Source organism: Anser cygnoides, chromosome 4 (assembly GCF_040182565.1).
Source record: "Anser cygnoides isolate HZ-2024a breed goose chromosome 4, Taihu_goose_T2T_genome, whole genome shotgun sequence".
Taxonomy (NCBI): Eukaryota; Metazoa; Chordata; class Aves; order Anseriformes; family Anatidae; genus Anser; species Anser cygnoides.
The window spans coordinates 31,592,339-31,619,915 of NC_089876.1; the positions used below are offsets into that span (position 1 = coordinate 31,592,339).

At 43.2% G+C, this 27,577-nt stretch overlaps 1 protein-coding gene across 2 annotated transcripts in view; it reads left to right on the top strand.

Moving 5' to 3' along the window:
* CFAP299 (cilia and flagella associated protein 299) overlaps window positions 1-24,400 on the top strand; it is a 213,428-nt gene extending 189,028 nt beyond the window's left edge. The window contains exons 5-6 of one of the 2 annotated variants that reach the window (XM_048074431.2): window positions 20,309-20,438; window positions 23,047-23,238. In XM_048074431.2, the coding sequence (XP_047930388.1) occupies window positions 20,309-20,438; window positions 23,047-23,142 (226 nt within the window). In that variant the 3' untranslated portion in view covers window positions 23,143-23,238. Of the gene's footprint in view, window positions 1-20,308; window positions 20,439-23,046 lie in introns of both variants that reach the window. The other variant, XM_066995948.1, reaches the window with a different exon arrangement.
* Window positions 24,401-27,577: the final 3,177 nt, after the last annotated feature.

The window sequence follows — 27,577 nt, forward strand, 5'->3', positions numbered from 1 at the left end:
TTGTTTTGTCCTTCACAAAAAGTAGATATGTAGGGGGGGTTCAGTTCTTTGTCACCATACTTCATGCTTACAGACCCATCTGCTTCTTTGGTTACAACTGCTTTCTGTGTTTGTTGCCTGCTCTCCAGGTAATACTAAGCCAAATGCTGTTGATACTATGGGAAAACAAATGGCAAAGGGTGTGAAAGTAGGGAGCCCAAATCAAAATGAACCCCCTGTCACCACAGACGTGTCAGCTGGAGCCCTTTAGCCACACAGGGGAAAAGTGTTCCCCCCAGTGTTTATCTGCAACTCTTGAGTCCTTTCCTTGTGTAATAGTGTTCATCACGTATGTGTCTTTATATTATGACTCACAAATAGCATGACCTGATTTTTTTATTTTTATTTTTTTTTAAGATTTTCAGTACCTACAGCTATTGTTGCTTTTAGTAGTCCTTATGTCCCTCCCAGGGCTTCAGAAAACCAGTCACCTCTTTGATTCCAATTCATGCATGTTGCTGTCTCACAGTTAGGATGTTTCATCACAGCCTTAAACCGTTTAGAGATAAAATGATGCTATTGTGCCGAGAGGAGAAGGGACTGTGCAGAAGTACAGGGGGTAAATCTTAACAGCTGCTTAGCTATACGAGGCATCAGGGAGCAAGTGGCAGGTAGACACATAGATAGAAATTAGACTACATTCAGACTTGACGTTTGTATGTGTGAGAAGAAAACTCCATTGCTGCCAACTCAGTAAATGTTTAATTTGGAGATGTATGCTTCCACATCTGGCTTATACTTACATACATCAAATATTGCCAAATATTGTTTCTTTCACTTTTAATTTCTCCCCGTTTTTCTTTTTTCAATTGAAACTTTAGTCCCTTAAGAAAGATGAAGTCTCTTAAGGGGAATGGTTGGCTTTTTACAGCTTTGAGCAGGCTACCTTTCCTTTGAAATAGGAAATGGAAAATGCAAATTAATAAAATCTTTGAAAGAAAAATTTTCAGTAGTTGGGAAGGGCTGTCTTGCTTTCTTTGTCCATGCAGTCGTCCTATCACCCGAAAGAAGGGAAGAGTAGGAAAACCCACTTGGAAAACACAAATTGGCCACATGCTTTTTTGAAAGTGATTTGGGTTAAAGCTTCCGTGTGTAATTTGAGAGGCAGAAATGATTCACGGCTGTTTACTTGCATGAAGACAGTGTTATGATGCACAGACAGATGCATAAGGGGATCAGACCTAAACACGATAGCTTTTTGCCTCTTGCTGATTTTCTGAAAATGAAGGGAACAATCTTGCAGCACTCCTCTGTGTATTCGCTCATTCAAAGGGAGCTCTGCAGGTCACAAGATCCAATACCATATATCTTGCGTCACCAGATAGCCATGTATCTTCCCACAAGCCTCAGTTCTCTCTTAATGTGGACCAGAAATGATACTGAATTAATCTTTGTGATGCTGACAATAGATATGTGCTGGTGCTGTCGGGCTGGTTTTTATCAAGCTCTTCTAAATCGTTCCGTTGTTTGCTTAAGATCTGCCAGCCAGCGTGCCGCAAACCTGGCCACGTCTCATGCATGGAAAATGTGCCTAGCTCTTTCAGGCTGCCTTTTGAAGGGCCCCTCCAAGGTGCCCACCAGAATGGGCTCCCTGGCATGACTGCAGTGTAACTAAAAATTGTAGGAACAATAACAGCTGGTGGGTTATGTCCCGAGTAAAGGGCACGATCACTTCATTCACTTCAGTACTTACTTAGAAAAACTCTTAAAGCATACATTTACATGCTTTTGTAAGAAAGAAAAATGACTAAGGCACCTCGATTGGGGCTGCAATTATTACTGAATGTGTTTGCACATAAAATATTAGGAAGCGTTTAAGTTAACTGCTGTGTGTGCCATTAGTTGTATTGCTTATTGGAAAATTATGCCAGAAAGAAGAGTATATGAAGTGTGGTGGGAGAGGGAGAAGAGTCAGGCAGCCCAGAAAGAAGCACAGCATTTCATCAACCCAAAGAAACAGGTTGGGCTGTCACAACGCAGCCGAGACAAATCTGCTCGGACTCTACAAGAACAGCTCCGGTTTGGGCTGCAGCGCCAGAACTGGTGTTGCTTGTCAGTGAAGCACACAGACGGAGTGTTTGTCGTGACACTGCGGTGCCCCCTGGTTCTGTGAGTACTCTTCTGGAAATCTGGTGCTTTCGGCTGGCTGTCCTGTAAATGTCAGCCCAAGTGCCATGCGGCGATCATGAGGCAGTGTGTGATTTTTGCCATGCATCGGTGTCTGAGAAACCACTTTTTCCTTTTAGTTAGACAAGGAAATAGCTGTGGCTGAAGTCGGTATGTCCAGATTTCTTAATGGGTAGTTGTAGGGAATAACTAGTACTTTCTTTAGTGCTTTCTTTGCCAGCTATGCCCTAGTGAAAAGTATGGTAAAATCCTTCTGTGCTGCATTAATAAATAACAGGTATTGCCTGGGCTGCTAGCTGCTGTAGGTAAAGCTGGGCACTTGTGGCTGGCAAGGGTGAAGTCCAGCTTGCTGATCGCTGAGTCTCACCATAATCACTGTTTCTCCCTGTGCTCAGCGGCGCGAAGCCTCAGCCCGTGATAGACAGCCCATACCTGTGCCTGGCCTAGGCCTAGGAGACCTGAGGTCTTTTCTTGATAGTTATCTTCCAGGAACCAGAACTAATACCAAAGGGGGCATCTGTAGAGGCATCTATTTTACCTCCTCGGAAAAAGCTTGCCCTAAAACTTCCAAAATTCCGCTTTGGGAAAGGCCTAGTGTATTTTAAATGTTCAGGATGGAAAAAGAGAGGGGGAAAGGAACAGGGAGAGACAACCCCTAACGAGCTTCGAATAACTCAGTCATTATTGGCTTTTGTGGCTGCGTTTTTCAAGCTCTCCTGTCAGAGTTATGCCAGTAATTAAATATCTGATGAAGGATGGATATGCAACTGGATTTCCCACATCCTTGGTGAGGTCTGAGCAATCAGGGTCTTGAAATAAACATTTGGCTGAAAAATTCCTCAGTACCCTAAACTGAACCTACTTATCTCCTGTGCTGAGGCTGAGGTCTGCAAGTAATTTTATCGCGTACAAAAAAGTATTTCCAGTTAAAAGTTGTTGTTCAGTGTCACTGTGTTCTCCCTTATTTCTGGATTACCATGATGCCACATACCTGTCTTTTCTCCTGCAAGATGCCAGTTAATCTTTTTGCTTCTGCAACTATTCCTGAAAAGGAATACATACTTAAAAAGCAGCATACGCTACCTGTACCACTTGGCACGTCACTGAATTGCAGCACTTCTTAGCTTTAAAGCTGTATCTCTCGAGGGGTATTGGGAAGGTAAAGAAACCAAATTCCTGGCCTGTAGCAGAGATTTATGTGGATAAATATTATATTTCTCTGTGGGTCTGTTGATTTCTTTCAAAAAAATAAATAGGGGGGGGGGGGAACAATCTTTTTTTGTTTGTTTGCACTACAGAGTTTATATTTATGTCTGTGAAAATCTTTATAGGGCACACAATAGCGACTGTATTTTCAAAATATCCCTAAGGCACAGATGTTTACAGAGAGCAGATGGAAGTCTGGTTGATGAGTCCGCCAGCCTTCAGGAGAAAGCTCCAGTGCTGTGCTCAGGCCTCATCCACTTTGAGACAGGGCAGCTTGCTTTGTGCCAGCAGGGTATATTCTAAGGAGCAATAACGGGCCTCAGATGCAGAGAGCTGTGGGCATTAAAAGGAGCGTCATGTCCTTTGTGGCAAGTTGTTTTTGTTTTTTTTTCTGTCATCCAGCACACCTCCTGTCTGTTCCTCCATGTAGGAAGTGTCTGACTTTGTTGTCCTCTTCTTTAGTTTTGTTTAAATCTCATCCCAGTCTTGGTGCTCTCTGAATTTCCTGGTGTCTCCCTGCCTCCTTTTCCCCTCTCACTCCCAGACGCTTCCCAGGAGCTCTCAGAACTGGGCATTCCTCTGGGAAGCCCCATAACACCTCCTTGTGTTGTGCTTTCCATGGGAACCAGACCCTCCAAGGTCAAGGCCCCCTCGTGCGCTCCCTGATGCCGAGCTGCGGCAGGGGTGATGCAGTGTCCTTTTGTTGCAGCCCTCCCTGGCTGCAGAGCTTGCGGCTTGGGTCACGGCGGCCACCCGGCGCAGTGCTCGCAGTTTTTCTCCTTCCCTTTTATCCTGGGCTTAATGGCCAAGTGGCAGGGAGTTCCCATGCTTTTTCCAAGTGAGCCCACTGGGGCTTGTTGAGTGCAATCTGAGTCTCCCAGCCCCAGTAAATTCTTTTGGTGCTTTTCCAGGGGCTGCAGTGTGAGAGCAATTTAAGGAAATAATGTAATGCACTGCTATAGTAAAGATACCATCCATCTGCACATGATGACAACTTAACTGCAGGTACTGTATGGGTCCCCCAGGTTATATTTATTATGTCTCTGAAAATGACCACGAGCTAGGAAAGTGACTTAATTCCTTTCACTGATACGGCATTTTTGGAGGACATGTTTTTCCCTTACTACAAGCCTTAAATAGGCTATCCCCCCTCCTGCCGGCCCCCTTTCTTGATTAATGCCTGGAGACCGTGGATTTAGAATGACATTCCAGGCTGATCTAGTAACAAGGTTTGGATGTGAAAGCTGCAAGCGTCGAGCCAAGCTGGAGTCCTTGCTATGCCAGAAATGCATTGTTTCAGCGCTCTGTCTGGGTAGTGCACCTGCGCCTACACACTGGAGCTGCCACCGAGGAAACCTTCCTGCAGACCTGCTTCTCATTACGTTCCCAGATCAAAATGTTCTTTGTAATGACATGGTATCTGGCCAGCTCCCTCTCCTGTGCTGGTATACCCTGAGGTTTGCGGTATACTGATACCACACTCTCCAAGATGTTCAAAAGCTCGGATAAACATTTGGTAATATGGATTTATGGCCTTCTCCGCACAGGCAGATCACACATGTTGTAACCACACTGAAAATATTTCCTGAAGAACAGCAGGAGTAGGGCTGGGAGAAACATGGGCTAGCAGTTAAGGTGGGGAAGGAAAGGTAATTCTTCTGTTCTTAATGCTCCCAGGAGTTAATCAAAACCGCTCAAAACACGTAGCAGAGTTAGGCAAGGAGAGACACATTCTGTTGGAAGGGAACGTTCGAAAGATTTCTCACATCATACAATCCCACATCATATGATGTTACGACATATAATCCCGATGTTTTCAGCGTGAAACTGATAGAGAAAAGTCAGAATTTTCACAATTGATACTTCATGTGGCAAACCCACAAATGATTAATCAGACCTCTCAGGTAAGCAGACAATGTCTTGATAACGAGCAGTGAGGCAGGGATAAAGGGTGAGTGTGCTAGTTTTGATCTGTGATTTCCTGTGTGTCTTCAGACCTACGTGTTTGAGAGGAGAGGCACAGTCTAAACGTGCCACTGCTGCATTTGTCTCATGGGCATTGCCTACGATGACCCCATGGACAGATGGGGAAGGATGGACAGAGCACCGTGGTGGGGGCCTTAGCCATGGAAGTCCCCTCCGTCATCGGCAGGCTGGGGGACAGGGACATCCTTGAGCCGGCAGTGGGACATGGGGACACCTGGGGCTGGGACAGGGTTTGGTCACAGTCAGCTGGGGCCACTGCTGCTCCGGGCTGCAATTCGCCAGGGCGCCTGCAGTTTCCCCTGAGAGCCTTTGCGTGTGTTCTGTGGGTGGGTGTTGGTAGGATTCTGTCTGTAACTGTACAGTGATTTTCCACTATGCTCACATTTGCATTTAAATATGGATACGTGCCTGGAAAAGCGTGCACATCAAGAGATGCGTGTGGCAGTGGTTATTGTAAAATGAAAGTTTTACAGAAAAAAAAAAAAAGTGAAGCATAGCATGGATTACATTGTGCTCTGGACTTGTGAAATTCTGTCTTGAAGAGGACTGGTAAAAATTCTTAAAACACGTGTAAGAGGCAGGAGTTGTGGTAGCATATAGCTCTGGTTGAGTGCATAGGAACCTGAATGTATTGTCAAATTCCAGTTGAGAGTAACCCTTTTTCTTGCTGTTGGACATGACAATATTCTGTTCTATATACAGCACAAACATAATTCCAGTACTCTAAAATATTCAACTCCATGGAGCAGATGTGGAAAAACAATGATTACATCAGTTATAAATCATAATATTTGAGAATCTAGCTCAAAACATTAAGGAGGGGAACAACTTATCTATCCTTTTTAATTTTAAACTGCTAGAAGGTAATTAATCTGCTATAAATCAATTTTTTCCACTGTAAAACCATTGTGCTGTTGCGGTGTTTTGGGGAACAATTAATCTTTTTTTTTTTTCCATATGTACACCCCACGTATACTGTCTTCAAGGAGAGATGTTCCTTGAACACTTTTTTTTTTTTTTTAAATCATTGTTTTGCCAAGTTCTGGTCTCTCTCTTTTGTCTATCACAGTTTGTAACATAGCTGCCTGTTCTGCTTGGCAGGAGAATGCAACATCATTGTAACCTTTTGGCTATTCCCCTTGTCGCTTAATCCCCTTTTGTGTTGGATGACAGTTTTTGTGTTTTCTTGTGGTCTTACAAATGTCGTTACCTACCTGTTAGTTAAAATCAAAATAATCTTACTGTAGCTCTCAAGGAACTTTATGGACATGTTATTTTGAGAAGTACGGAAAAGACTTTGCTGTCCCTGTTTTTATGCTGTGGAACAAACTACAAATACTTGCACAAGACTTCTTGCATTGCTTCCACGTGAGAGAGAACTTCCCAGATTTGCAAAAAGGCCATTCTGAATATTCTTTTATAAAGGAAGAAAAATGCTTTGGTCAAAAAGGCAAAGAGGAGGGTTTTATGCATGTTACGTGCAGACTTGTAAGCAGCATTTCAGGCTGCTCTCACTGAAGCTTTGTCCTCGACCTGACTGAGACCAAGGCTGTTTCATTTTTGATTTTCTTTCTCTTAGAATTGCAGTCTTTTCCAAACGCGAAAGCATTTTGGCCTTGGAGGACTCACAGGAGATGGGATTCACTCCTGTTCTCTGAATGGTGCAAAACCAATCCGCTCTGTTCTTTAGAGTGTTTCTTAAAAAATGGAAAAGTGATAAACATGGGACAAAAATTAAAAATATCAATCTTTTTATATTATCAAACTGATGAGGGAACAGAGCCAGTCTCCAGGAAATATTCATCTACACTTCAGGCTTAACATGACATTTCCTTCTCCTTATTGCTATGCTAATGTTTTCCCTAGTAATTACTATATCTTTCTTGCCACGTTTGGGCAAGTTCAAACCATTGGCTTGATGCTCCCCACTTACAATGCTTTCATTTTGAAGTAACACTAAAAATGATGTCTTTTGACCTGTGAAAATCGTCCATACGTTATTGGAGAACTGGGATCGTTATTCCTGTTTTTTTTTCTATCTCTGGTTTTTGATCGTTGCACTTATATATAAATTCTGTCAAGTCTGTTTTCCTAACAGTGCTGCTTTGACACTGACCCGTGTCTCAGCTAGATGCCTCAGAGCCAATTTGCCATTGTTGTAACATTAATGAAATTTTCAGATTTTATTTCCTATATCCATCAGTTAAATTGTTCTTTTTTTTTTTTTTCTATGAGCATTAGTAGCCATCTATGATGATAAAAAGACGTTTAGATGTAGAGCTTAGCGATATGGTTTAGTGGAGTACTTAGTGTTAGGTCGGAGGTTGGACTCGATGATCTTGAGGTCTCTTCCAACCTAGAAATCTGTGATACTGTGATACTGTGATAATTGCCATTTTATTTTTCAACAAATATGTTTAAAGTTTTGTTTTTCAGGAAACTGTAAGCATCAGCAGTATGCGGGAGACTGTAGGGAAAGAACTTTCCATCATCTTTTGACGTTGTGTCAGACCTTAACAAGGAGCTGTGCAGCACAGCAGCCCTGGGAGAAGATGTCCCCTTGATTCCAGGGGGATTAGGTTTACAGCCTCAACATGAGCCAATTTGATGCTATCAGATGCAGTAGGTTTTTGAAGCAAACTGCTTCAAACTTGAAGCAAAACTGGAAACTGAAACTGATTTTTTTGTTATAACTTATCATTATCTTCTGATGTCTAATTCTAGGGTGAATATCTCCTGTAAAATATACGATTTTACAGAGTTCCAAGTTGATGCTCTGTCAGAAAGTTAGTGAAATTAAGCAGTAAACCATTTTGAAAGTCAACATAGTCACATAGCAATGTCCAATTAAAGCTGTGTAGGATTTGGGGCATCTTAGCCATCTAGTACCACTGTTCTCTTTGTATTGAATGATTTTCGTAGTTTCAGATTTTCAGTATTATGATACCCTCAATCCTATGTATTTGTACATTTTGATGGACATATGCAAAAAGAGTCAAGCACACCTCTTCTGTGCTCTGTGAGTAGAAGGGTAAGCAGTTCATGAATATAAGCAAGAAAAACATTGCTTCTAATTTGTAGCTTTCTGAGGAGGTTGTTGTGGTTCTTCTTTATCTGTAGTATGGCAGTAATATCCTCTCTACATCTGTATATTGAAGGTGAGCAAGGAGAGTGATTCCCACTGCTTTAGCTTGTTCAGTTGGCCTGTTCTTTAAGGAGCTGAGGATTATGTAGTCTTTGAAACTACCTTGTTAGGCATACACCTTCTGGGTATCTGATTCCTCAAACCTTACAGAAATGTGTAACATTCATGCTGCCAGGTGTTTATCTAAGATGTCTTTTTTGGAACAGATTTGAAAAGTATAGCCTCAGTAGTCAAAAGTATTGGTTTTATCCTGTTGGGAGTATGTGCTCTCATTCTTTGTAAGGAGTTGTACATTCTTTGTTCACTTTCTGTGATTCAAATAACCTCAGGTGGTTTGCAGCTAGTGTGAGTAACAGTTACCAAGGCCAGCTCACTCACTCTGTGGCTCTTTTTACTGGCTCCCTCCCTGCTCCACATCAGGTCCGTGATCTGTCCCCTCACCTGCAAGACCCAGCAGATGCTTTCAGACCACTTGCCCTGTTTATTCACGTACCCAGCAGCCTTCATACACATGAAGTTCTCCTGCAGCTTAAGTCTCTTTTTCCTTCTTCTCTCACTGCCTATTGGAACACGTACACCCTCTTCCAATTCATACAGCCTCTTCCTGGAATGGTTTTTCCAACCCAAGCATATGCACAGCTTGCAGTGCGCTGTGTAGTCCCATTGTATTCAATGTGTTTAATGTAGTTTTGGGAACTGGGGCCTACATCCTTTTTATCCCTCCAGATTTCAAAGAGGTTCTGGTTATAGACTGTTTCTCATTTTAATGTGACAGTAGATGACAGCATTTGACTATCTAGTTCTGCATGTGTGTCTCATGTGCTTGCGCTTTGCAGTCAGATTACAAACTATGGCTCTGTTGTGGAGAAGAGATAAGGAATGTGAATACTCTGTATGCCATTTTGCTTTATTCATATCACAGCTCTGCCGCCTTGTTTGCACTGAAATATAAAGGTTGCCTGCCTGATCTGCCTGATGCCCTGTCATATCTTTCCTCTGTTGCTAAATGTACATTTAAATTAATTGTGTCAGACTCCCAGATTAATAGTATGTGTTTTGAAAACATTAAAAAAAAAAAAGTGTTCTCAATCATTAAGTGGATTTGAGCCACTCAAACTATATGTTGATGTACATCACACCAATAGTGGAAATGTGTTTACTAATGAGTTTTATCAAACCTTTAGTAGCAAAGAAACCAGACAGTGCCTTTTTCTGTACCAAACACTCAACTGTAAGAAACTTAACTGATCATACAAAGGCTGGTGATGGCAAGAGTGAGGTGCCTGAAGTTAAACCTTGTTTTTTAGGTAACTAAATAAGTAGTGCTTTTAAAAAAAATTGTTTTTACATTATTGGCCGTTAGTAACTGTCCCTAGATTTAGCAGCACCCTGGGTGCTTTGGTCCAACTGAATCCTGGCAAAACTCATCACTTAACTAGTATTGGCGAGCTGGAAACTGCAAAACCCACGTCCCAGCAATCTGCAGCAATTTTTGCATCCTGAAGCCAGGGTTTGTAATCCAGAGCTTTTCTCAGGCTGTGTTTCCTAACAGCCCTTTGGATCTAGTCAGCTTAAGAGAGACTCTCCCAAAGAGCTTTTTCCTCAAGGCAGGTTTGCCCTTTCCTGAAAAGCTGGCATTTTTGCCACTATTTACGATTGAAATTAGTGATGCATTCTAAGCTCTCCTGTTCCTGCTTGTTTAAAAGCTGAGGTCACTGGGATGCAGATGAAGTCCTGAGGGTATGGCAGAAAGGTGGAAGGGGGTGCAGGAGGCAATTGTAGAGCAATATTTTGAAAAGGTGCCTAAAGAGTAAAGAACTGTATTCAGAATGTGTGTGTAGTTGTCCAAGTTTGGAGGATATGAGACTTGTTATGCAGCAGCTTGCAGAAGGCAGCAGCACAGCTGGTGCCCTACCTCCCAAGTGCCCGAGCTGCCCCCAGCGATTTCAGTCTTCTGGACTGAGGTGCGGGGGGAACCGAGCTCTCCCTGAGGGCTGGGATCTTCAGCGTGCTGTTTGTCCAGTGCTGACAGTGAAGGTGCATCTGGATGTCACCAGGTCACTTGGAAACTGCAGCTTCATTCAGCAGATGGGTTGCTCTGAGGTTTCCCTTGGTCCCCAGGCCATTGGGATTTCAAAGGGTTTGCATTAGTGAGGCCTGGGAAGAAGGAAAGAATGCTTCCCAAGCCCTGAAGGTTGGCTGTCTCCCCTGGCTTTACCTCACACCACTAAACTAAAATACTAGGGGAGTGGAAAAAGCATTGATTTTTCATAAGAGTATTATTTTTCATCAGTTCGGCTAATAATCAGAAGTTTTAGCACATGGTTTTATAGATGAATTCTTTCTGGACTCAACTCTTTGCCTAAGGAGATTACAGTTGGAAAGGAAGAAGACCCCTTGAAAGAAACCACAGGAAGAAAGACAGAGATACATGCATATATTAAGCATGCTTTGAACACATGCCTTTCGAAAAATCCATCATTTCATCTCAGATGCTTAATCAAACTTTGATCAAGAAGGTAATTTATGGATGTTAAACCTGCTTCCTTCAAAAGGGAAAACGTTAGAGTAGCTGGCCCAGCTCCACAAATGCATGTATCCGAATCGATATGCAATAATAATTTGACATTTATTTCTCTAACTCGCCTTCCTGTCTAGTTGTTATTTAGTTCCTCCAGACTTTCCTGCTCATCTTGGCTTATCATGACTCTGATTCTACAAAGCACTTAAGTATTGTTTTCAGTGCAACTTGGGCATACATCTAAAGATGCTGTTTTTAGAAGTGTTACTGAGGAAGACAGGTGCCATGGGGGATTTTCAAAACCCCATGGAAGCTCCCTGAGGTGCACACCACCTACTACAAGAAACCATCAGGCAAGAAACTGTCAGGCTTTGGAAATCTGTCTTGGCATTTACCTGCATCTTTGGCACCTGAAGAAACTAGCTGAATGATGGAACAAGGCTTCAGTTGTTCATCATACTCCGGCTTTTCGTTAAGGGAAGATGAAAGCTTGTAAGTGAACCTACATGACAATCAGACAAATGTTCAGCTGTGAAATATTCATCATTTCTATGTCAGCCTTAGAAACTCACCTCAGATAATTAGTCCGAACCTTTCCCTTAGACTTGATTATTTGCTGAGAAAGATTGTTATCACTTCTGCCATCTCACTGCTGGTAATTAGGTACTCCTTTGTCTACTGTGGTGAGGAACTGGATTCACTAAGTCCATAGTGAATGAACTTGAAGTCCCCTGTTCTCCAGAGCCACCTTCAGAATCTCAGCTGGCCACAGCACGTGGTGTGGAAGTGGGACAGAGTGACCCATGCATGCATGTTTTGCATACATTGGTTTTTTGTTTGTGTTCTGTTTAACACTAAGGCCTGTCTATAAGGGAAACTTTTAGGACAGATATTCTTATATGGTGGTGGCTGGTGGCTTTTTTGCTCCCATCTCAAAATGTTTTGAAAAGGCACATTAGGGAAAAAAGAAGAAAAAAAAACTTTTCCTGGGTGGCTGACTTTAATGCAATCACTGTTACTGGTACACAGAAGAACAAGGACTTGGGTTTTGTATGTTGATCTGTCAGTTATATGCAACTTCCAACAGGCCTTCAGTGATTATTAATTGCACAATATGTATAAGCTATTCATCCTGTTGTTCTTTCAACAATTACATGCCTCTTTTTTATCTTCTTCAGTGTAGCTTCAAGATAAAACTTTTTCTTTTCTTTGGCCATAAATCCTAATGTGTTGGGTGGTTTTATTCTTTTAAAGATGGAGAGAACTAATAAGATAATAAATTCTGAGTGATTACTGCACAGCTTCTGGATCTGACAGTAGTTTCATCATTTCTTGGGATCGAGCCTATAACCCTGAGGACTTGAATTTCTTCTCCTTTTATTGCTTTTATTTCTTTTCTTTTTCTTAGCCTTCATCCTGAAATGCAAAATCCATACACAGCTGAAGTTCAAACAATGCTGTGAGTACTGAGCAGATTTCTTGTAAAACATCTTGGCTACCAGAAATATTTTGAAGTGCTCCAATGCTGGGAATGTCTGCTAACATCCACTGAAAGCAATAGCACCTGGATCTATGCCTTGGAGCATGATGCCAGTGACAGCGAGCCAGGGTGTGTTACAGAAAGGATGACCCGAGTGCAGCTCAGGCGCCAGGCATGCTTCAGTTCAGACCATTGTGCCCTGCAGCCACCTGTGCCTTCCTGCCAGCACTGAAGGCTGCTTACTGTAAGCTGAGCAGGCTGAGGGCTACAGCCTCGCCGTAGGCTGCTGCTGGAGGTGGGGTGTTGCATACCTGGGACACAGAGGTGGAAAAAGCCCCCGTTGTCAGTGGTGAAAAAAAGGATGTCAGTCTTGCAAGCCTCTGCTTGGATTTCTGAGACTCAGGACTCTCAGAACTGGGAATGAGTTTAAGAGATGGAGCTACACAGCTAATGGGTTCCCATGCAGCTCATGTTTTCTGTCAGAGGAAAGACTCGTTTTGTTATGTTACCTATTTGCACAGAAGAATATAGCAGTATACAGCCTGGGAGAATCACCTCTGTAAACTCCAGCGTATGGCAGCAGTCCAGTGTCTGGAGGTATGTTATAGATACATGCAGGAACAGTTGCCAGTGGAAGTTCTGCCAGAGTTTGAGGAAACCATTTCCGAGTTCTGAAACAGTGTCTGAATTACATGGGTCATCCCAGAAAGGCAGTGACATAGTCTCTGGGTTATTTTCGTAATTTTTAAAATGTAGGTAGTGATCTCTCTTGTTTAATTTCCTAATTCTACTTGTCAGTCCAAACTCAACAAAGGAAAGGAAATCTTTTGCACTCAAAAGTACATTTAGGCAACAATATGCTCTGTCTTATCAATGACGAATTGTTAAAATCCATATTTCTTGTCCTGGAAGCAAACATAGTGTTCTTGTGTTCCCTGCTGAATGTAGAAACATTTCTTTGCACTTGTTCAGGTCCCAGGAAGAATGGTTGTGCCCAGAGATGAGGAGAGTTTGGGAAGAATTTGGAAATGAAAAGTTCATGTAACAGTCAGGATTTTGGTGACTTTAATGACATCCTTCTGAGGGAGCAAACCTGATGCATGCAAACAGATTATAAGGACTGAAATTTATCAAACCTTTAGGTTTGATAGAAGGTGAAGTGCAATGGCTTGCGGCATAACAGGATGACAAGATAGAGTGGGCAGGTTGCAAGATAGCAGAGATGCATGGGATTATCATCTGGATCCTATTGCTGTATGTAGGATACCCATGGCGGGGGGGAGTGTTTGTAGATAGAATAGATGTATCATGTATTCCATCCGTGTTACACCTATTTGAAATCATCTTTGATTCATAGATAATTCATGACCAGAAGAAAACTTAACTGATGAGAAGGCTTTGTGCAGCAAAGTGTTCAGCATTTGTGTCTGTGAATGTGTGCGCGTGTGTGAAACAGAAGACGAAAATGTAACTGTCTTAGATGCTGGTAAACAGACTAACAAGATGGACTGTGCAGCAGCTGCTGAGGAGCATAGGCAGAAGAGGTATGAACTGGCTGTAGCTGAGAACATAGTTGTGTTCTCTAGTATAAAATGACTATTTCATATGAAGATTAGAGGCTCTTATTCTGTCAAGAAAAAGGCTGAAAATTTGAATTGCGGGATGATAGCATCTTTTGGCTGTGGGAATTGTAACTCTTCTGTGGAACAGAATTGCTTTCCAAGTCCTCTTTATGTTGCTGCTCTTCTGACTGAGAAACATGCCAAGCCATGATAAAGCTCTAAATGCACCCTTATTTAGCACTTTGATAAGAGCTGCGCTCAGGAGGAAAGCATCTGACATAGAGCGTCCAAAGTTAGGCCAAAGGATTGGTCTCTTGCCTGCTGCATTCCCCCTCTTGGCTATTGCAGCAATCATGTATGGCCTTGGCATATATGATAATGTGCCATCTTAGTTGAGTTGTTTTGCCAGTCAAAAGTGTTTGAAAGGCCTTTCTCCCTCTTTTCTCCCTCCTCAAAAGTGTCTGCCTTTTTTGTAGGGAAGTGGATTTAGCCTGCTTGTTGCAGAATCGTCTCATACAGGGCCTCAGTTGTTTCAAGTCAAGAAAACTCATGACTTTGGAGGGGTTTCTGTTCTAGAATCCTTTTGCCCAATGCTTTTGTGAGCTCTTTACCTGCCAGTCTCCAATGGCACAGCTTTGAATTGCCTCTTTCTGTGCAACTCTGAACTGCATCCAGCATAACTCATAGGATCAAGATTTGTATTATGCTCTAGTCCAGCCTGGGTGTACGTTTCCAGGGCAAAGCAGTTTTATAGTTCAGTGAATCTTGCCAACAGTGTACACCTCTTAGTATCCACCTTGCATTTATCTCCACTTCCCTTCAGTCCATTGCTCTTCATGGTATGCCCATCAGCTCATCAGAGACAACTGACAGGCTGCTGAGCAGGCAGTTCTTGCAAATCGGGTCAGTGGAAGCTGCAGGTGCTCATTGTCTTGCATATTACACTCCATCCCCCCACCCTTTATGCAGGGAAAATTAAGCAGTTTTAGGGGCAGATCCCATATGGGAGGTGGAGCAGCCAGATGGCTTATCAGGAGAAGCGGGTAGGATCTAGGGGTTACAGGGCCAAGAGGAGCTCTGAAGCCTTGTGATCTCAAAGCTGCTCCAGCATACCACTGACAGCGTTGAATGAAAGCAGCCCTAAAGCCAGTTTCGGTGCCCCATGGAAACCTCCTCGTACTCACTGTGCATAGTGTTCATCATTGCTCACGTGGCAGGGTCTCCTGTGCAGAGTGCTTGGCTGGCTGCATGTCCTCACAGCACTGGTTTCATGGCATCAGGTCAGGATAAGGAAAGAAATCATGTTTTTTACGCCATGCAGTAAAAAAGGGGAGTCAAGCTCTGTCAGACATTTTCAAACTCTTGCTATTCATAAGCTTCCTTGCCGTGGAGTAGATGTGATCACAGTGACTCGCAGGGGTGCACTGGCTGTTGCCCTGTGCTGGTTGAACACGCCGGGTGAGCTGCTGACCTCTGCTGAGTGGGATTACAGGGTTGCTGCTGCTGCCTGGGAGAGGTTGGAAGGTGAGGCCATGCTTGGGACCTGCGTGGAGAAGGTGCTGGTGCTGGCCGCAGAGTGCTGCTGCAGGAGCTGTCCAGAAGCTGCACCTCTGCTAGGTCAGCGCTGGCTGGCACAGTGCCCGTGCCTGGAACCAAGATATCTGCTGCCCCCAGTGCTGATGTGGCTGTTTGCCAAGGTTGGTAATGAGATGCAGGGAACTGCACGGCTAAAGGCAAGGCCAAAAGGATTCTTTCTGGCATGGCAGTTCTGAGCTGGGAAGCCTGTCACAGATTAGAGGCAGAGGACCCCATTACCCCCTGTGCCAGTAGCATAAACAGGGGTTGTCGTGTTTGGCACCACGCAGGATGCCAGTTTTCAGCCTTACTGGGAAGATTAGCAGTGCACTCCTTCTGGAGGGCATAAAGGAGGAGGATATCAGGGTAAAGGAGTTGCTGCCTTGTTTTATTTCCATTTCTGCTCTTCTTTGTTGTCCTGCATCCCCCTATCACCCTTGTCTGCAGCCTTCTGCTGCTGCCCAACTACAGAGAGCTGGTCTGTAAATTACCAGGAGGGGGTCTGGAGCCAGATAGTTTGCATCGCAAATTCATAGAACCACAAACTGAAAAAAGCTGTTGAGCCATCATTGTTTATAATTAGTTTTTGACTGAAGTCCCAGTCTGCTATAGGGAATGGTTTTATCTTAGTGTATGTGTGGGTGGGAAGAGAACTGAAACAAGGAACCAATCCTTATCCTGAGGGGAAGAAAGAGCTGGGTAGTATAACTTAACCCCATGGGATCAAAGGTGGGCCAACACAGACATAAACACCTTTGCACTATGTTCTCGCTCCCTGATTTTGCTGATTTAAATAGTAAATACTAAGCTGGGACAACAAAGCACTTACCCTGGAGACACACACCTTCTTTTCTTTTGGTCAGATGGTGATTGGCAACCCTTGGTCTGTTCTGTGTCTAAAACCCTCTCCAGTCTGTCCAGGCCTGATGCACCAAGCATTGTACTTCCACCCCTACAATAAGGCTATGTAAGTCCTTTCTCCATCACAGCTGGTTTCCCACTACAGACTAAGGGGAGAAAAAGGGGACCTTTTCTTGCCTGGGATTTGGCTGTGGCAAAACAGTTGGGCAGCTCCCTGAATGTGAGCAGCCGCAGGACTCCCACCAAAGCATCCCATCTCCTGGCTAGGGCTGGCAGCTGGGGTTCTTCACCGCTTTGCCTTCAGCACACGTGTCCCAGGGAAAAATCTTCGCTGTTTGCTGTGCCCTGGCTCCCCCAGCCACTGATGAGCTGTAATAAAGCCTGCTTTACATCTCGCAAGAATGTCAAGTGGTTTAATGCGTGTTTACAGAAGGACCCAGAGATTTTTGGATGAAAGACATTGTGTAAGCACCATGTGGTTTGATGTGCTGCCATCTTGGTACCCAAAGGATAACTTTAAGGATACAAAAACCTGTATTCATATTCTTGTGTTTTGGGAGGGCATTTGCCTGTCTGCAGAACGAAAATCTGCTCAGACCAGAAATTAGCTAATGAATGAAAAAAAAAAAAAAAAAAAAAAACAAGGCTTGCATATTTGTCTGTATTCCCAAACAGTGTGCTACTTGTTCTATACCACTGCACCAACAAGTCATTGTTTAAAAAAAAAAAATGTACTCCACATGCTAAAGTGCCGTGCTGAGAACTGCTACATTTGTTCCAAAACACATGGAAATCAAACAAAATAGTAATAGAAAAAATGCACACTGCAAATTTTGTCTTTGGCTTTTGAACCTGTTCATCTGATACCATGTTTTCATCTGAGGATAATTTAAATATTTAAAGCCCCATGTAGTTCTGCTAATAAAATCAGTTTGGTTAGATTGGGATTATAGCAACTCATAAATAGGGCTTCCTACCGAAGTTTGTTTTAGAATTTATTCTATAGAAAGAAATAAGGATGAGATGAGATTGCCTAGCTCCCTATTTCCACTCTCCTTTTATATCAACATCCTCCTGGTAGAATGCATTGAGTCCGACGACCAAGTTTCACCATAACATTAACTGGCAGGGGAGAGGCTGCTCCAGAGAAGCCTTCTCCAATCCCTTGTTCCTCTGATCAAAATTCTTCTGATCTCCTGGCTAGACGCATTTCCATCTTTCATGTATTGCTTTGACCTTACTGTAATGCTGCCCTCTAGCAGCAGTAGCCCTTAACATCTTGCCAGCTGAAGCTGGGTGCAAGGATTACTTGAATCTTGATGTCATCACTTGCGTCAGTTCTCAGTGAAAAACCTGAGTAAAGGAATGCAGGGGGAAATTCCTTTCTGTGGCCAGACACCTCCAAAGTCGTCCTCATAGCAGCAGCCTCCAGGTTATCTGTTGCTCTTTGTTTTAGAGGACACGGGAATGCCAGGCAGTGCAGGGTGCAGCACTCCCACATGCGCATGTGTGGGAAGGGCACCGGAGAGTTGCGCAGGGCATTGCCCCATTCTCTTACTCATCAGTACAGAGTTCTGAGGGTTTCACCTCATTTTGCCGGTGGCCTGTGGGTTCCTCTCGAGCATCTAAGCATGTGACAGAAACTAATTTGTCATTGCGCAGGAGTCCCCAACAAAACTGCTTGTGTTAGACATTTATTCCCCAGCATACAGCCTGTCTGAGCCCTGATCTTGTCTTCACTGGACATCCAAAGTTCCCAGTGACTTGAATGTGGAAGTATTGTAGGAGTAGTGTTAGAAACTTGGCAAAATGCAGGAAGTTATTATCTGGTAGCTAATTGACTGTTTCCTCCTTCAGACGTTTAATTTCATTTTAATGACTGTGGGGAAGTCTTTGCAGAGAGACATTTCCCCCCACCTCCTTAGCTAATGTAGAGCAAATCCTTCCTAATCTGGTAGTGGTTTTCCAGCAGAACAATCTCTATTTGTGCAATTGGTCTTGTTAACAGAGTTGTGTCCCAGGGGAGACAGGAAAGATGCATGGATGAAATGATGTAACTGAGTAGAGAGTGAAAAGAATTTGCGCAAATAATTTGTATATAATTCTTTCCATAATCTTAGATTTACACAGTGAAAAAATCTAACTGCTTAACGTGGGGACTCGAGAACATAAAATAATTCTATAGAGAATGAACTAATTTGACCAACTACTGTGTTAAAGCAAAACAGTTATTACCACTAAGCTGAACACGAATTATGTCCACCCACCTTTTGCTCATTTTTTGCAGACATCCAAGTGTTAGTCTGCACAGAGTTCCAGAGGGTGGATCCTACTTGCATTAACCTACTGCCTCAAGGACATAGCTTTGTGCTGAGCACACCTCTAAGTCCATTTTACGTTACCTGGCTGTAATCCAGGGCCATTGACTTCAGTGGCAAATCAACCCCTGACTTCACTGATGCCAGGATGAATTCCACAAGGGTGCTGTAAATTCCTCTCTGTGTCATTGTACATTGGTCTGTTTCTACCAGAGGTATTCAGGATGTAAAAAGGCTCGGTATTATATGTAACAGCGAGGCCTACCTTTTTACAGTCTTTCAGAGTGAGGAAGAATTCAAGGCACTTTTAAAGCTCTCTCTAGCTGGAATGGAATATCCTCGCAGAAGGCACTAGAATAAAAGGCACTGAATATTCCAAGTTTCTCGAATCCTCCCTATACCCAGAGTGACTTCCTGACTTATTCCCATCTCCACCTCCTTTTGTGAAAGATATGCGTGTCTGACCAGTAGCGGAAATGTAATGTGCCGTTTCAGTGATCAAATGAGTATCTCAGTGAGGGATGAGTAGCAGCATCATCACATCATGCAATCTGCAGTTACATCTGAAATTTTAAAAAATTACATATAAATAAGCAATAGCAATGATTGTGTGAATATCAGCCTGTTAGTTGGGTGTGTGCCAAGTACAAAACTCAAAAGGGCTGAGGCCAGGAGATAAAAATTTGGAGAAGTCAACACCCAGAACTGTGAGAAGTCTTGTGGACTTCCAGCACCTCCAACCTAGAACTAAGGCTGATTAGCTGCTGAAGTCATTTCGTGTCCATTTTGTATCTGACATAGTGAGCTGATGTTTCCTTCCTACTCTGTGTTTAGCACTGGACATGTCAGAAACTAGTGACCCAGTCCTTTTGATGGAGTGATTTGCTCTGGAATCAATCACAGACTGATGCCCACAGCTCTTCGGGGAGCAGGGATTTTCCCTGGGGAACTGAAGGTCAGCTCATCCTACCGTATCTGGCCCATGAGGAGACATCCACAAACTTGACTACCAGAATTACATTAAAAACAAGAGAAAGAAAAACAGTAAGGCAGAAAGACAGTTACAGCGAGATCCAAAGGGGAAACTGTCGGTTCCCACATCTGGTTTGCAGATCTGTGGTGGTCCGGGAAGCACTTTCAGGTGGTCTCTAGAGCTGTTTCCGTCACAGTAGTAGTTCTCAAGCACTACCACTTCCCGCTAGTTATATCCCGGGTGCTGAATCTTTTAGTAACACTAGTACTGAATAGATGAGGAGACAGCTAGTGGCCTCAGTTTTGGTTTGCCAGAGATCAGATACATAGGGCAACATTTGGACAGGTTTTCTAATATTCAGTAGACCTGCACTCCTCAGTGAATGTTTGGCATTCAGAGGGGCTGTTGTGGAGTCAGAAACTACTCAACGTGAATGAGGAGGTCAGAATCTGCCCTTTAAGCTGGAAGAATGACATTCCTTAGAAGTACAGCATTTCTATTTCACATTTTCACAGCTTTTACAACTGGAATAAAAATGTTGTCTCTTCAAAGCCCAGCCCAAATTACAAAGTGATTGCAGAAAGTGCCTGTGGACTACTCTTCAAGAACAAAAGGGATGGGAAAATAATAAATGTGAATCCTGAGGTAAATGTCTTTTTTTGTAATATTCTGAATTTCCTTTATGCAATGGAGTTTGACTGCTAAACTGTTGAGTCTGATTGCAAATAGTGTCTTTATCAATATGCAGCTAATATTTCAGGCTTACCCAGACATGCTATTCCCTTGTTAACACAGCTGCTTTGGTCCCTGTAAGGATAACCTTCACTTACCGTGTTTACGACTGAGTATGTCTAGGCCTTTTCCTTGTAAAAGAAACCAGAAGTTGAATCGACTGATACAAGCGAAATGTCTTCAAAGCTGGGTTTCTCTTCTACCTTCTCCATTTCCTTGGCCTTTCTTCCAACCAGAACTAGAAACTATTGCCATCACTGCCAGGGCAGGTTGCACATTGGGGCTGTGTTCTATTAAGTGCCTTGCCTGGAAGTGTTACAGAGGGGGAAACATTGGGAAAGTGAGCAGACAGAGGAGGAAAAGTAGGACTGGTTGGAAGATGTGAGGACTGGAGCATGGAATTATATCAGCAGGTACATCTGGTGTGGGAAGACACTGTGTTTTACTCAGAGGATCACACATGCCTCTATCTGAAAGGAAAAGCTGTTAAAACGTTGGCAAAGCAAACTGGGGCTGGTGGTCCCTATATTCACCTCCTCTTAAAAATCAAACCTCTGTTATGAAGCATGCCTGCAGGTGGGTAAAAGTAAATAAATATGGAGCTGCTTTGAAACAAAAGCTGCAGCTTGCAGCACCTGTAATATCCCAAATCCTGGCAGGGCCCACTGAATACCAGCAAATCCAGAAAGCAGAATCAGTTCCTCCATCTGAAGCATTGGCCATCTTGCACCCCAGCACTTTCGCAGAGGTGAACGGAAACCAGCAGAATTCCCAGTATGAACTATCATTACTCTTCTTCCTTAATACAAAAGATTTGGGAAGTCCTGAGGAAAGTGGTCCCATTTATTTTGTTCTTGTAGCAGATTGAGACTATCACAGTTGAATACAAACAAAGCAAATGCTCTCACATGCTGAAGTCATACCCAGACATCCCTTTCTCAGCCATAGGTGAAAGCTGATTAAATCATGACGTGTACTTGTATCTTTTCTGTTGAGAGCTGAATGGGTAATACCACTATAGACAGCTTCCTTCTGTAAGAAACCGACTGTGTTCATTTGGTGCTAACTCCACTTCTTTAAACTTTACAACTGAAGTTTTTGGACTATAGATTGAATGTGACAAACACACCCAGGATTTGGTTACTCTTAAAACCAACATGAACTAAGTTGGGCAATAATTTGTTTGGGTTTGTGCAGAACAGATCTAGCATGATGGTTTCTTTGATGTGCTTCCCATGAAAGATGGTCGCGTATGAATAGTAACAGTACAAAATATCAAATTATATGCATTTCAGAATAAGTGCATCGGTTTGTTAGAAATTCAAAAATGCATACCTAAAAATGTGTTTGGTTGCATTGAAAGTGGGCCACCAATCTAACTTCCTGCAGCTGCAGAACATCTGTAACAAATAAGCAGCTCTTGACTGTCTACGTGAAAGATCCTCACATGCCAACAGCCACGCTAGGAAGCAATTGTGTTCCCCACAGGTTGCATGGCACGAACCTGTGACTACCCTAGAGATCCATCTGGTTTTGGCTTTTCTTTAGCACTCACTCAAGCAGACAAAGCTTTTGACAAAGTGCAGGCCAAACTGAAATGAGTAGGACTTTTCTCTTGTGCTGGTTTCAGCTTGACCAGACTTAGTGCCAGCTGCTTGATCTTTGCAACTGGACTTTCTCTTTGACCAGATAGATGATGGTCCAGTTGTTCCTACTTGCACTTAGCTAAAAGAACTTTATTACTCTCTTTCACAGAATCATCTAGGTTGGAAGAGACCTCCAAGACCATCTAGTCCAACCTCTGACCTAACACTAACAAGTCCTCCACTAAACCATATCACTAAGCTCTACATCTAAACGTCTCTTAAAGACCTCCAGGGATGGAGACTCAACCACTTCCCTGGGCAGCCCACTCCAACGCATAACAACCCTTTCAGTAAAGAAGTTCTTCCTAATATCCAACCTAAACCTCCCCTGGTGCAACTTTAGCCCATTCCCCCTCGTCCTGTCACCAGGCATGTGGGAGAATAGACCAACCCCCACCTCGCTACAGCCTCCTTTAAGGTACCTGTAGAGAGCGATAAGGTCACCCCTGAGCCTCCTCTTCTCCAGGCTGAACAACCCCAGCTCCCTCAGCTGCTCCTTGTAAGACTTGTTTTCCAGACCCTTCACCAGCTTCATTGCCCTTCTCTGGACTCGCTCGAGCACCTCCATGTCCTTCTTGTAGTGAGGGGCCCAAAACTGAACACAGTACTCGAGGTGCGGCCTCACCAGAGCCGAGTACAGGGGGGCAATCACTTCCCTAGCCCTGCTGGCCACGCTGTTTCTTATGCAAGCCAGTGCAAGAGAGAGAAATAAGACTGCCTAGCACCTGAACATCAATTTCTATTGAGAAATCCCCATCCTCAAGCCTAGTTGCATTTATTGAACTTTATGTTCCAAGGGAACAAGCAGACTGATGAAATGACAGAAACATGCCTTGACTCTTCTGACTGCCTATCTGTAATATTCTCTGTTTCAGGTCTACCCAGGAGACAACACAACACGGACACCTGTTAAAACAGATCTCTGTTTCCATGTGGTTATCTACGACCATATCATCGGAAGAGGACCCTAAGGTCCCCTTTCCTCCCAATGATTCCTTTAGCTACTTTAAAGTCATTTGGAAGAAAAATAAACAGTTTAAAAAAAAAAAAACAAAGACCTTTACCTTGTGTTTAGGGGAAGAAAGGGAATTTTTGTGCTGGTTTAGAGCTGTTTTTTGCCTAGCTCAAGGGAAGTAACATGGAAAGAAGACTCCACACTGCTGTATAGTCCATGTATCTGGCCCCCTTGCTTTGCCCTCTGTGAAGTCCAATGGGGTGTGTGAATTGCAAAATCACCTAGAGGGAAGATAGGTTTGGAGCCAATGTTCCCACTACTACTGAGGCTGCAGGGTGACCAGGACAGACGGAGGTGCTGCATTCTTGTCTGGAGTAAAGAAGAAGCTACTGTCCTGTAGTTCCCCAACAATGAGGTATTTTAAATTCCTCCTGGGAGTCCCTTTTTCAGGGAGACCTGGACTTGTGTTGAGCAGCTAACACCATTAAATATGGACCAAGTCATTCACATGGTAGTGGAGGGAAATCACTCCACTAGACTGGTAAATATAAAGAAATCTGCAGCACTTTGATGAGTGGCTCCTTGAAGGCCACTTTTCATCCATTTCTGCTATTGCTGCTGTTCTAGTACCAGCATGCCAGAAGTTCAGGCAGCAGTGCAATGGCCCAAGGGACTCTCTTACCTTCCCAGGGCACTTGGGTACGTTGCCCATACTTACATGACCCAGCTGGTAGAACCACCAACGTAGCTGTCTGCTTACTGGAAAATGGCACAAAGCTCAGTGGCAGAAAGAACTTGCAGGAAACAAAAGAAATAATTACAGAGAAAAGAAGGATGTGGAGGTGAAAGCAGAGGAAACAAAGGCAGAAAGGCAGCCTCTGGATAAAATTCCCTGGACCTTGTTGTTTGAAGGACTGGATGATTTTCATGATCTTTGCTGGCCTTAGCACTTTGAATTTGTGAAAAGGACAAGGGAGGGAACCAGACAAGAAAAAAAGATGGTAGCAATGCTGCTAGGCTTACCATAGGGTGGGGTTTATCTACCAGCCTCATCACAAGCATGTTCCCTTTCGAAAAGGCTGAGAGCCTTGGTCTTAGCAGTTGGCGCATTAAAGATCCCTTTACTGCAAGGAAAGGGAGTGTTCCAACAATTACAAAGTGAAAGTTGTTACTTCAAAGCTGCAATAATTTGGGAGAGACTTAGAAGCCTTGTTTTCTTTCCCATAAAACTTTCAATGTTATGAACTTCTGCCATTTCCCAAATATAATAAAATCTTTTACTGTAACGTCTTGCTTTTACACAGAGCGCTCCGTCCCGTAGCACCCTGACAGGCTGGAGGTTGGCGTGCTCGTCCCTGAACAGCAGCCGGGTTGCACACGAAGCTCCGGGATCATGGCGAGGCTACTCAACGTTTTAGGCCTCGCCTCCACCACGGGGCCTCGGCCTCTGCCTCCATCGCCGGGTCAGCAGAGCCCCCTAGTGTAGACGCAGCAGATGCCAGCGGGAGGAGGTTCCCTGCCCGCGGCGGGCACCCACTGCAGCCCTTCACATCAGAGGCGCTGGAAGTATACCAAAGGAAAAGGCTGCTCGGAGGGCAAACAAGCAAAGACAAATTGTGTCTCTTCGCAGGGCTGGTGACGGAAAGACAAAAAGCCCACGACTTGGGTAACTCTGATTTTGTGGAGGACCGTGTGTGGGAGACGTATGTCTGTAGAGGGAATACCATGCTCTGTTAGGGCAGACTTCTGACCTTGGTGCTTCTAGGTGTTTTCTTCATTTAACAGTACCAAGCAAAGATTTCCGTCATTCCTTGCATCACATCGGAAAACTAGGCTTTGTGGTTGCCTCAGTCTTGATTTGCAGCCCCTGTATCTTGAGGCAGCTCAAGGGATGGGCTAGAGATTGACTTATAGAATATTTTCGTAGCATTAAAGCAAAATTGCCTTGATAGCACAGCTTAGAATTTGGGATCTGTTTTTTGCGAGACTAAATCAGAGAGCCTGAGTCGTTCTGAAAATATTAGTTTTTGCCTTTCTTGAACACTGGAGAGGAAGAAATGCTCATTCCAAAGGTTGGTAGAGGGGACAATTGGTAGAAAATTACATTTTTCATTCTTCTCAACAAATGAACTGCCATTATTTTTCCCCAATCTAATCAGTTTTCAACATGATTTTTAAAAACCTAAGTTGGAAAGTGGTCCCTGGAGCATTATCTCCGTGTCATAATAGTAGTAATATTAAAAAAGGGGAAAGAATTAGTGAAGTAAAACGTAACAAAAGAAAATTTTCAACTTTAGAAGTTGTTTCCATGTATTAAACTTCCTTTGTTTTTATCTCGTTGATAAATAGTGTTGATCCTGTTGAAGAACCAGGAGTCTAATAGAGTGCTGTGTACATCTGTAGGAAAAAGGAAGGGAATTATGACCAAGTGAGCTTTATGTGTTTTGAGGCCAGTGAATATACCGGTGGACTGTATATCCTTAAAGATGGGTAACTGAAAGGCTGTAAAGGTATATGAAGCCTCATCTTTTGCAATTGATGCTTTGGAATTGTAATTTCATGCAATTTCTGACTGGAGTGATAAACCTCATTTGAAACAAAAGGTAAACTATAATGTCTGATACAAAGGAATAGTACTCATTGGGCTTACAGAATTACTGACTGCTCAGTTAGCTCATTAGATTTCTTCTCAGCCATCCTTGCTTGTGAGCTGATCTCCTGGTGTCCTGTCTCTTCTGATGTTCAAAACACAGGACCCCAGAGCATTATCGCAAATGAAAGCTCATGAATTACATGTCATAGTCCTTTGCCAGTCTGAAGGACTGAATCTAGCCTCTGCTGTAAGTGAAAATCTGTCCCCAAACACTTCTGTAGTCTGGCTTGTGTTTTTAAAGAAAAGGTTCGTTTCCTTAGACAAACAGAATAGTGCCTAAAACCAACTAAGTGCAGTTTCCCTAAAATGACAGTGGTGGTTTTCCCAGCATCTTGTCACTGTTCAGCTTTGGGTAGACACATTGCGAGGTGGACATGCCAAACACATGGTAATCAAGAGAAAATCTTTCCAAGGACTGACAACCACATGAAAGCTCCCTGAATATGCTCCTATGCTCTGTGACTCTTCAGCAGAAACAAATACAAACTGTCCAGCCTGAAATTATTGCCTGCTATAAATGCAAGGGGACTAGAAATTTCTGTATTCTGTTCTGAAAAGAAACCCTGTATCATTGCTGATCATGACATTTACTGCAGGAACAGAGTGGGCACGCTGCCATAAGATAAATGATTTTAGGCATCGATGAGAAAGTGCATCCTTGCAAAGGACCCGCTGAACTCAGGGCTTTATACCAATGTGTGTTTTTTTTCAAGCGTGTTTAAACTGCATAAATGAGTTAATGGACAACAGATACTATTAGCCTGTATATGTTTTGGATTCTTTTATATTGCTTTAACTCCCCTGCCAAAATTGTAGTCTTGTTCTTTTTATGTGGAGCATGGATCTTTGGTCTTCCTTGCAGGTTCGGAATATTTTTGTTGTTGTTATTTTGGATATTAAAGTGAAGCTAAAAAATAGAGATTGGTGATGAACAGCTCCATCCTGAGCTACAAACAGAATCACAGGAAGGGCTATTATTTAGTATTAAATACAGTGCTTTGAAATGTCCTTTTAAACCAAAATCTGAAGTTTGTTGCTCTTAAACTATAACAACAGGATGCTTTGACATAGTTGGAAATGTCTTGTATTACATTAAATGAAAGTCTGGTGAGGCCTCAGCAGCTTTTCATTCTCAGACCAAAAGTGGTTTCTTGGAAGGCCAGCTGTATGAGGAACCCAAGCAATGCAGGTAGTTAAGCCCCACACTTAAATTTTATGGGTTTTTAATAAGGTATCTGAAAATGCAGCGGCACTGCCTGAACTCTGAAATTCGTGATTCCAGCTGCAGCCTTGCCAATCCAGTTGTCTCTTCACAGCTGAAAGAAGGAAACAGATGATGCCAGTACCATCTCAGTAGCTGACCCCTATCTCATGTAAAGAACAACAAGATCTCCAGGGAGCATACAACTTGTTTGTTAGATGTTCTCCTTTTGGCCATCAGCGAAAGAAGTTGTAGGGGAAAATCCTCCATTAACTCCAACTCCCCACATACAGAAAAGAAGTCAGATTAAAAATGAATAAAACCTTTGGGCAATTCTCTGCGAGGCAGGCAGGGACAAGCAGTGCAGGCCAAGCCACTGTTCCCACTGCAAAGAAAACAAAAACACAGGTGCTGAATGTACTGAAGCCATGCAGATTAGCCCTGTGTGCAGTACATGCTCTTTACAAGAAGAAAAAACATCATTCTTGTTATTTGGCTATTGTTCGCTTGAGGCATGTTTTATTTCAGCTCGACTCCAAGCAGAGTTATTATAGATCCCACAGCAGAAGTTCTCTGTGATGAGAGAAACATGTGATC